Source organism: Pan paniscus, chromosome 18 (assembly GCF_029289425.2).
Source record: "Pan paniscus chromosome 18, NHGRI_mPanPan1-v2.0_pri, whole genome shotgun sequence".
Taxonomy (NCBI): domain Eukaryota; kingdom Metazoa; phylum Chordata; class Mammalia; order Primates; family Hominidae; genus Pan; species Pan paniscus.
In genome coordinates this window covers 28458780-28469987 of record NC_073267.2, presented here as the reverse complement: position 1 = coordinate 28469987, position 11208 = coordinate 28458780, and the positions used below count along the sequence as shown (strand labels likewise).

General features: G+C 50.4%; 1 protein-coding gene across 1 annotated transcript; it reads right to left on the bottom strand.

The window, feature by feature from the left end:
• Positions 1-3391: 3391 nt before the first annotated feature.
• C18H16orf82 (chromosome 18 C16orf82 homolog) lies at positions 3392-10390 on the bottom strand. The gene has a single exon (XM_003807755.5). It carries the CDS (start codon positions 6441-6443, stop codon positions 5790-5792), a length of 654 nt encoding a protein of 217 aa, XP_003807803.1. The 5' UTR covers positions 6444-10390; the 3' UTR covers positions 3392-5789.
• Between the last annotated feature and the right edge of the window lie 818 nt (positions 10391-11208).

The following is an 11208-nucleotide window of genomic DNA, read 5'->3' as shown; positions in this document are numbered from 1 at the left end:
TTCTCTATGTAAAAGGGAGACTGATACAAATCACCCTCATATATGGTTAAAACAAAAACCAGAGCCAAGTGTGTGGCTCACACCTGTAGTCTCAACACTTTGGGAGGCCCAGGCAGTAAGATGGCTGGAAGCCAGGGGTTTGAGACTAGCCTGGGCAACATAGGAAGACAAAATAAACCATATACAAAATTAGCCAGATGTGGAGGCATGCACCTATAGTCCTAGCTACTTGGGGAGGCTAAGGTGGGAGGATTGCCTGAGTCCAGGAGTTCGAGGTTGCAGTGAGCTGTGATCACACTGCTGCACTCCAGCCTGAGTGACAGAGTAGGACCCTATCTGGAAAAAAAGAAAAAGAAAAAGAAAAAGAAACAAACAAAAAAACCCAAAAAACACCAGAAGTCTGAAAAATACATAGTGTAGGCAACTAACGTTACAGCCAACTTTAGAAAGTGATTCGGCAGTTTCCTGTAAAGTTAAACATACCACGCCACCCAGAATTCGCACTCCTAGGTATTTCTCCAAATGAAATGAAAAATCTGTTTGCACAAAAACCTGTTCGTGAATGTTTGCAGCAGCTTCATCATCTCCCCAAACTGGAAACAACCCAAATGCCTTCCAACTGGAGAATGGATACACTATGGAACACCACGCAGCCAGGCACGTAAACAATATGCGTGAGTCACAGATGCATTATGTACGCTAAGTGAAAAAAGCCAGGCTCAAGCGGCTCTGTCTATACTGGATGAGTCCATGTATATGACATTCTGAGTCAGAAAACTGGTCCATGGTTACAGAGATGGGAGGAAGGCTAATTATAGAGGGGCATGAGGGAATTTATGGGGAGTGATGGAACTGTTTGGTATTCTGATCGTGGTGGGGGATACATGACTGTATGTGTGCGTGTGTCAAGAATTATAGGCCTAGGCCGGGTGCAGTGGCTGACACCTGTAATCCCAGCACTTTGGGAGGCCAAGGCAGGTGGATCACCTGAGGTCTGGAGTTCGAGACCAGACTGGCCAACATAGTGAGACCCCGTCTCTACTAAAAATACAAAAATAAGCCAGGTATGGTGGCGGGCGCCTATAATCCCAGCTACTCGAGGGGCTGAGACAAGAGTATTGCTTGGACCCGGGAGGTGGAGGTTGCAGTGAGGTGAGATCATGCCACCACACTCCAGCCTGGGCGACAGAGCGAGACTCTGTCTCAGAAACAAACAAACAAAAAATCATAGAACTGTACATGAAGAGGTGAATCTTACTGTGTGTAAATTATGCCAGGCAGAGGAAATAGCATGTGCAAAGGGCACAGAGGTTTGAAATCAGGTTTGAGATGGTGCATGGGAGCAAGTGGCAGGAAGTGAGGCAGGGAAAACTTGCTTGGGTCTGTTTGGGGAGGACCTTGAATGCCGTGTCAATGCTGCTTTGGATGGTGGGAAAATGTTGGAAGTTTTTAAGCAGTTGAGGAATATAAGCAGATATTTGCTTCAGAGAGATGGCTCTGTTCTCTGTTTAGAAGCAGAAGCCAGGTCAGGCACGGTGGCTCACGCCTGTAATCCCAACACTTTGGGAGGCAGAGGCAGGTGGATCACCTGTGGTCAGGAGTTTGAGACCAGCCTGGCCAACATGGTGAAACCCCATCTCTACCAAAAATACAAAAATTAGCTGAGTGTGGTGGCAGGAGCCTGTAATCCCAGCTACCAGCTACTAGGGAGGCTGAGGCAGGAGAATTGCTTGAACCTGGGAGGCAGAGGTTGCAGTGAGCCTAGATCGCACCACTGCACTCCAGCCAGAACAACAGAGTGAGACTTTGTCTCAAAAAAAAAAAAAAGCAGAAGCCGTTGGGCACATGGGTCTGACCCTGCCTTTAGAAATGTTTTTATTTGTGTTATAATTTTTTGAAAGAATTTGAATTTGTGGCCAGTATTTTAGAACCAGGAGATTTTACTCAGAATTCTGGATTTTTGGCCTCTCTTTAGAGAAGACATGGGCTTCCCAATTTGCCACCTCCACTTCCTCCTCATTCTCTGTCCCCTTCCAGGCCCTGCAGGGGTGTCGGTTTTGACCCCTGGGATTGAAAGTGAATTCCAGGAGGAAGAGATCAAAGTCAGTGACATCTCTCAGTCCTGGTCTGAACACTTTCATCACCTGGGGAATTTTATTAAAGACCGGTGCACAGGCCAAGTTGCTGGGAGGAGGCTGTGCACTTGTACTTTGTAAATGCTCCCCTCCACCCCTGGTGACCCTGATGCACAGCCGGGGTTGAGAACCACTGTTCTAGGGGGAGGCTAAGGCGGGCTGGGGGTCAGCAGTGGAGGTGGAGGGGTGTTTAGGGATTGATGGGACATTGGGCTGAGGCAGGGGGAGGAGGACTCAGGCATGATGTCCTGGCTTGGACAAATGCAGCCTGATGGTGCCATCTGCTGAGAAGGGACATGAAAGAGGCAGTCAGGGGAAGGTGGTCAACTCAGTTTTGGCCATGCTGTGTCTGAAGAGCCCATCGCCTCCAGGCTGAGGGGGTCCAGCGTGCAGGTGCCCAACACCGCTCTGCCCATAACTTCGCCTCTGTGTGTTCTCCTTTCTCCTCTGAGATGGGGAAGCTAGGGGAGGTTCTTAGGGAAGGGAAGGGCTATGTTGGGGGGAGATGAGGTGGCCAAGCTTCCCCCAGAGCTGCCTACAGAACACAGGGGTTCCCTTGGTGTTAGGGACTGAACTTTTGTGTCCCCATAAAATTCCTATGTTGAAATCTATTCCCTCAAGCTGATGGTATGAACAGTTGGGGCTTTTAGGAGGTGATCAGGTCATGGGGGTGGAGCCCCTGTGAATGGGATTAGTGCCCTCACAAAAGAGGCCCCAGAGAGCTCCCTCACCCCTTCCACCATGCGAGGGCATGGTGCAAAGATGGCAGTCTAGGAGCACAGCTGGGCCCTCACCAGACACCGAATCCACTAGCACTTTGATCTTGGACTTCCCAGCTTCCAGAACTGTGAACAATGAATTTCTGTTAGTAAGCAACCCAGTTTATCGTATTTTGTTGTAGCTACCCCACATGACTAAGGCTCTTGGGTGGAGGTGGGAGGCCTTTCTCGACTGCCCTGGGTCATGGGTGCTCAGGCCTTGCTGAGTGACTTTGTCTGGAGGAAAGTGGGGGAGAATGTTCTCAAAAGGGGTGCTTTTATTTGAGAAGCAGAGACTCGCCACACCAGACATGTGGCACCCTCACACCCAGAACCAGCAACTCCTTCCTCAAACCACAACTCTCTGCCAAAACATCTTACCTCCCAGCAGATACAGTGGCTATTTTTTCTTTGCTTTGGTCAATAACTTTTTCTCCATTATTAGCAGTGACTAGCCTTTCTGTGCTTGTGAGTGAAGCAAGACAGAAACCATTGTGCCCATTTTACCCATAAGCAAGAAAAATGATACACCATGGAATATTATGCAGCCATAAAAAAGAGATCATGCCCTTTGCAGGGACAGGGATGGAGGTGGAGGCCATTATCCTTAGTAAACTAAGGCAGGAACAGAAAACCAAATACCGCATATTCTCACTTAGAAGTGGGAGCTAAATGATGAGAACACATAGACACATAGAGGGGAACAACACACACTGGGGTCTATCGGAGGGTGGGGAGTGGGAGGAGGGAGAGGATCAGGAAAAATAACTAATGGATACTACACTTAATCCCTGGGTTATAAAATAATCTGTATAACAAACCCCCATGACACACATTCACCTCTGTAACAAACCTGCACATCCTGTACATGTGCCCCTGAACTTAAAAGTTAAAAAATAAAAAGGAAAAAAAAAGAAAAGGGAAAGAAATACATTACATTAGTACTTATCCCTTGCTGGGTACTTGATATACATTTTCATGTAATCCACATAACCATCCTATGTATGAAATAGGGGTTACTGTCCCCATTTTCCAGATGAGGAAACTGAGGCTCTGAAAGTTTAAATATTTTGCCCAGATGGCCAGCACAGCAGTGGCAGAGTTGGTAGCCATGCCCAACTCTCTCCATGGTTCTTTAGTGTTTGTGGCCCACCCCTCCTGTGAGCTCGGCCGAGAATGCACACACAGACCCACACACCTATGACCTCTCTAGACACCTTTTATTGTCTTTGCTGCCCCCTCAGCTTTCCTTCTGGTACCTAGTGGATGTCTTCACGACAGTCTCTGGCCTCTTTTCCTTTGTGGGCAGACTCACTTCAATGTCTGTGAGGTCAACCCAGGGAGGGGGTTTAGTGCCTCCAGTAAGAGACGGGCAGAGACTTCGGCTTTCCCATCCACCGAGACGGTGCTCACAAAATGCTCCAGAGCTTCCCCATCACAGCCGTTCCCGGCTGGGTTGGGCTCTGTCACCATGCAGTGCTTCTCACGGCATTGTCCTGCCATCGTAGTCACTGTCTCAGCCATCTAAACACAGGATGGCTCCTGGCCTCCTTTCTTGACATGAATGAGGCATCAGGAAGCCTTTGCTCCTGAGAAGATTCTGGGCTGAAGATGTCCAGAGACAGCGCTCAAAGGAAAAAAAAAAAAAAAGGACGCTTGGAGCTCTCTGGGATGGTGCCTCCCAAGTAGTTGGGATTACAGGTGTCCAGGCATGGGGCTCCATTTACACCGCCCTCTAATGTTCTCGCCAGACCTAGTCCCTGTGTGCCGGGGGCATCCCTGGCCGCTCCTGATGATCCTTCTCTGGTGACAGTCACTTAGTCTGGGCTCCTTGGGGGAGCTGAGAGTCGTGAAGGTGCTCCGTGTGCACCGTGGCTGTCTTGCTAGTGCTTCTGCAGGCAGTGACAATGGTGGACAGAATGTGGTGCTGCTTGGCCAGGACCAAGTTTCCTGTGGATGTGGCTCTCCACGCATGGCGCTCACTGCAGATGGTTCTTGATATGGACAGTCCCAACCATGGTTGCAGCTTGTTTCTTCTGAGCTCATCGTGGCTGGTGTTGGTTGCAGATGGCATTCATCATTTAGGATGGTTTCATCATGGAAGGTTCTAACTCGTGACGGTCCTTAATATCGTCAGCGTTTGCCATTGAGAACATCTGTCGCCAGTGATGAGTTTTGGTACAGGGGGTCCCACCAGGATGCTGCTGACTACAGATGGTTTTGCCATTGATGGATCTTGTTATAGATGGCTTATCGCTGAAGTTCACAGTCTTGATATCATTACCCTTCGCTGTTTTGACACAGATGGACTCAGCATTGGTGAATCTTGACACTACAGCTCTTCCTAGCAACAGTGGTTCTCAGTATAGACAGTCTCCTCACTGACTGTGTTCTCAGGATAGGCGGTGCTCAGCATAGATCCTTCCTGCTACATGTGGCCTGCCCACTGATGCTTGTTGCTACAAATGGGATTACCCACTGATGGTCGACACAGTCAGTGTGTGCTTTCGAAAACACCTTTCCTACTTGTTTTGGGAATATCCATTCTGGGTGCAGCCTGTGTTTGCTGGGCCTGTGTGCTGTTTTCCGAGAGACTCTGGCTGCTGGAGAGGATTCTCACAAAGGCATGCACACCTGGGCAGGCTGCTCCCCCGTGGTGACCTGCTCACTGGTTTTCACGTTGCCGCCCGTCTTGTCCTCCTGCACGCTGGTGTGGCTGCTCTGCCTGTTTTGGGCACTGCCGTCCAGCCCGACGCTCTGATGGCTGCTGGCCTGGGTGGAGGGAAGGCTGGCTGTGGAAGTCAGCAGCCCGCTGCTCACCTGGTAGGTGAGGGCACTGCTGCCCAAGCTGATGAAGCTGGTGCTGGACAGGCTGCTGCTGCCCGGCAGGCTGGCCTCACTCTTTCCCTCCAGTCTGCTTGGTGCTGTGGGCGGGGCCAGTCAGCCGGCTCTTTAGAGAGCTGGGAGGGTCTGTGGAGCCCAGCTGGCTGGTTTGGTTACTGGCCGCCTGGGTGTTGAGCCTTCTGTTCAGCCGCACTCTCCGGTGGCTGCCCACCAAGCTGATGTCGCTGCCCTCCTTGTCCCCTGCGTACCCGCTGCTCAGGCTGGCATGGCTGCCCTCCTCCGGCCTGGGGTGCTGCACGCTGGAAACATGACTCTCGCTGCTCTGGGTGTCACTGAGGTAGCTGCTGGACACTTTCAGGGGCTCCTGAGCCGCTCCTGCATGGCGTGGCCACGCAGGGGACTGGAGCTCTAAGCTGGGTGACTGTAGGCTTGGCTCTCCTTCCTGCTCATTCTGGACAGAGGATTCCCCTTTTTCTCCCTCGAGAAAAATGGGGGGCAGCTGAAGTGGTTTATCCAGGGAGAGGGGGCCCTGGGAGGCCTCTGAATGTTGGCTGTGACCTCTCTGGGGAGAGGTGACTCCGTATATAAGGCTGCCCTTTGAAAACTCTGTGTTCTGAGTGGCTGGCTCCGTTCCCATGGTGATGGGGCTTGTGAGGTGAAGGCGGGTGTGGGAGGGAGAACAATGCTGTCCTGGCACCAGTGACATCAGTGGCCTGGCCTGGAGGGTAGGAGTGGGGCAGAAAGGGGCTCATGGCCAGAGGGGTTGGGTGTCGCCCTCTCGGGAGCCTTTCTGAGGAGTCTGTGGCCAGACATCAGGTCAGGGGCCTCAGGCGTGTGTCCCAGCCGAGATCCTATGAGCCGAGTTTCTTCTCCCCCAAGTCTCTGCCTGCTTGCTGAGTGTTTCATTTTTTAATTTTTATTTATTTTTTATTTTTTGTTTGTTTGTTTTTTGAGATGGAGTCTCACTCTGTCATCCAGGCCGGAGTACAGTGGTGAGATCTGGGCTCACTCCAAGCTCTGCCTCCTGGGTTCAAGTGATTCTCCTGCCTCAGCCTCACAAGTAGCTGGGATTACAGGCACCCGCCACCACGCCTGGCTAATTTTTGTATTTTTAGTAGAGATGGGGTTTCACCATGTTGCCTAGGATGATCTTCAACTCCTGACCTCGAGCTATCTGCTCGCCTCGGCCTCCCAAAGTGCTGGGATTATAGGCGTGAGCCACCGCACCCGGCCTGCTGAGTGGTTTTGAGGACAGAAGGGAATACAGCAGGCCGGATCATCAAGGCCCTGGCCTGGTCTGGATCTCCCAACTTCATCACACACCACGCCCTGCCCCTTTCTCACCTTGGATGCCTGACCAGGCTGAGCACTCTCTTATTGCAAAAGGGACTCACAGCTGGATGCACTGGACCCCAACATTATGAAACTGGGTTTCTGAGAAAAGCTTTTTATTGCAAGTTGGCTCAGAAGGAGGCAGGAGTCAGCTCAAATCTCTCTCCCTGTGCTGGCTTTAAGGCAGTAATTTTATTAGAAAAGGTTTAGGGAGTGGATTCTGAGATTAGTAGGTTATTGGTGCAAGGAGAAGTGAGGTCTGCAAAGATGTTGGGCATGCGCAGTTACCTCTTCATGCTTCCTCATGGGTCCCATGTGCAAATTTGGAAGGAGTGAATGTGAAACATGCAGTGGAAATTCAGGCTGTGACATCAGCAAGCTGGTCTTGCCCTAACTCCAGTCGGCCATATTGGTTCCAGCTGATTGCAGCTGGTTTTGTTATACGTGAAAGGAGTTTCAAATTGTTTCTTTTTTTATTTGCCTTCCTGCAAATTCAAGAATTTCTGTTAGTGGTTTCTTTAGCTCTTTGGAGCATGGTCTCATGATTTCATGATTTCATGCTCTTACCTGCTGCAGGGCCTTGGCACTGGCTGTTTACACCCCCCAGGGTGCTTTTTTCCCCTCTGGCATCCTCTTTTTTTTTGAGACAGAGTGATCTCGGCTCACTGCAAGCTCCACTCTTGTTACCCAGGCTGGAGTGCAATGGCATGCCTCCCGGGTTCAAGTGATTCTCCTGCCTCAGCCTCCTGAGTAGCTGAGATTACAGGCATGCGCCACCACGCCCAGCTAATTTTGTATTTTCAGTAGAGACGATTTCTCCATGTTGGTCAGGCTGGTCTCGAACTCCCGACCTCAGGTGATCCGCCCGCCTCAGTCTCCCAAAGTGCTGGGATTACAGGTGTGAGCCACCGTGCCTGGCCTCCCCCACTCCCACTTTTTTTTTTGAGACAGAGTCTCATTCTGTTGCCCAGGCTGGAGTGCAATGGCGTAATTTCCACTCACTGCAACCTCCGCCTCCCAGGTTCAAGCAATTCTCCTGCCTCAGCCTCCTGAGTAGTTGGGATTATGGGCATGTGCCACCTCAGCCAGATAATCTTTGTATTTTTAGTAGAGATGGAATTTCACCATGTTGGCCAGGCTGGTCTCGAACTCCTGACCCCAGGTCATAGGCTTGCCTCGGCCTCCTAAAGTGCTGGGATTACAAGCATGAGGCACTGCACCTGGCCCCCTCTGTCATCCTTTATGCCACTTCCTAATTGATGTTCCTTGTGACATGAATGAATTATGTACTGGTTATTTATTGCCAGGTCCTCAGCCAGAATATAAACTTAATGAGGGCAGAGATTCTGATTTCTTATTCTCTGCTCTGCCCTCAAGGCCCAGCACACTGCCTGATGCTCACTAGATGTTGATTTAGTGAATAAATGAATGACCCTGAGGTGTGCATCACCACCTAGGCAACTTCTAAAAAACATGTTTTAATTTTCTTTTTATTTTTTCACTTGAAAATACTTTTTTTTTTTTATAACAACGGAGTCTTGCTGTGTTGCCCAGGCTGGTCTCAGATGCCTGGCCTCAAGGAGTCCTCCTTGCCTTGGCCTCCCAAAGTGCAGGGATGACAAGTAGGAGCCGCTGCATCTGACCAAGATTTTCTAAGACAGTGGTTTTTGCCCTTGGCTACATACTGGATTCACCTGGGGATGCCTGGGTTCTACCCCCAGAGGTTCAGAGTTAATTGGCCTAAGGTGAGGCTTTGGCAATAGAATTTTAAAAAGCTCTCCAGGTAATTCTAACATGCAGTCAGCGTTGAAAATTGTGCTACCTTGGCCACAGGTGATATTTTTGTAAATGATTCTGATGTTCAACCCTGACGAAGAAGTTAACTACAGATGAAAACACTCAGCATGCCACTTATTAGTAGACATAATAGATGTTTATTGAGTGATGGAATAAATTAATATATTCATTGACTCCTAAAGAGTTCATGTGTGGATTTTTAAAACCTTGAGAAGTCATTGAAATTGTACACAAAATCTGCAATGAGCTACACGTTTGCTTTCTTTCCCCTAGGCAGGGAGCCATAGCGTCCATAAAATTCCCAAGGGTATCCACGATCCCCAGAAGATCAAGAAGCATAAAGATCAGGCACAACTCCTGCCTCAGTGCGAGACGGGTGGTCCCGGTGCTTAGCCTGACCCTAAGAGGTCTGGAGAGGGCTGGCCTGCCCCTTTTGGGGTGCAGGGTGAGAGAAGAAGGAGGGCACTGCTCCGAGAGGGCACTGCTAAGTCCCTTGACAGTCATCATCACTATCATTGCTAATCATCACTGTTATTGTTGTCATGAATTCCTTTCCCATTGTCCGGGGCAGCTCGGCATCCCTTTGCTGCACACAGCAGCATCCCTTTTGCTCTGAAAATTGTGATCCTTTAGGGGTGAGTGGGGCATCTCCTTGTTGTCTAACTTCTATCCCCAGCGCTATGCTCCCCATGAGGACTGGCAAGGAACAGACAGGCACAGTGGCTTATTGGCGATGTTCAGAGTGAAGGGTGTGGTAGGAGCCAACTTTTATGGGAAGCAGGGACAAGGTCTGGCCCTTTAGGGGACTGGCTGGTGAGAGGCAGGAGGTTGGGCACCAGGCAGGTAGGCTGGGACTCAGGACTGGCTCTGTCCCTGCACAAAACCAAAAGAGGGCAGATACCCCAGTGCTGGGATTAATGATGAGCCTGTTGGAACACATCTTTTCTCCTCTTGTCTTCCGCCTCACCTGCTCTGGGCACATTACATGACAGGCCTGAGGACTGCAGTGAACACTTGGGCTTGTTCAGGATAAATGGCAGAGGCCATGCAGTAATCAGAGTTCCCTTCCCATCTAGTGCATTGAACACCAAGACTGTAGCCTGTGGATACAGTGACGCCTTGTAAACAGCCATGGCTCAGCTTAGCATTTACCTTTTTTTTTTTTTGGAGATGGAGTTTTGCTCTTGTTGCCCAGACTGGAGTGCAGTGGCACGATCTCAGCTCACTGCAACCTCTGCCTCCTGGTTTCAAGCGATTCTCCTGCCTCACCCTCCGGAGTAGATGGGATTACAGGCATGCAACACCATGCTCGGCTAATTTTGTATTTTTAGTAGAGATGGGGTTTCTCCATGTTGGTCAGTCTGATCTCAAACTCCCGACCTCAGGTGATCCACCTACCTTGGCCTCCCAAAGTGCAGGGATTACAGGCGTGAGCCACCGTGCCTGGCCCAGCATTTACCTTTTAAGTCTCTGTGGGCTACTCTGGTAGTCTTGGGGAAGGCATTTCATGGAGCTTCTGTGGTTTCATTCTAGCCTTCTCATTCCTGCCTCACCTGTGCAGCCACCTGAGGGCAGTGCTCTTACTTGGTCCCTGCCCTAGCTGCCCTTGTGCGTAAGACCAGAGCTGTCCTGCCCAGGCACTGCTTCCAGCGACCTCCAGAGACGCAGGTCCTCAAGGCTCACATGGAGCAGCATCCTTCTGAGCTCAGAGTACCAAACCCCTGAGAGATCCAGGGAGAAGTGGGTAGAAGACATTTTCTACAGTGGGACGTGGCATCTCATTCTGGAACCATGCTCTGGGCTGCCTTTCCTGTCCCCAGTCCCTTGTTGTTTGCCCCCAAGAAACCCTCCTCTCAGCCAAACACACATTTCAGCCTCTGTCTCCAGGTTCCCTTTCTCTCATGTATGTCAATTTCTTCACCCAGGAGACTGGCACCCACCGGACCAGCAGCTCAGCAGATAGAGCCGGACTCGGAGTCCCAGGCAAGGCTCTCACAGGAAACCTGGTTATAATCACATCGTCTGTGGCTCCTGGAGACCAAGTGTCCCACCCTTCCTTGGTGTGGCACAGACAATGCTATATGCTCATGAGACCATCTCATTTCTCTTCTGGGCTTGTAGGAAAAGTACATTTCCAACTCCATGTAGGTAGGGCTAATAGAATGTGGGCAGAAGGGATGTTTACTACCTAGGCTTGGGCCATTAAATATCTCCCATGCATGGTCCTTCTCTTTCTTCCCTTTCTGTAGGGACCTTGAAAGCCATTCTTTGGACCCAGCAGAGCCCCACCATGGTTGGAACCTGGGTCTCTGAGTGACTGCGTGGAGAAGAACCACTACCCT

Bases quoted from the DNA above. Each gene is read 5' to 3' on its own strand.
- C18H16orf82 (XM_003807755.5), bottom strand. From the start codon at position 6,443: ATGTCACTGGTGCCAGGACAGCATTGTTCTCCCTCCCACACCCGCCTT.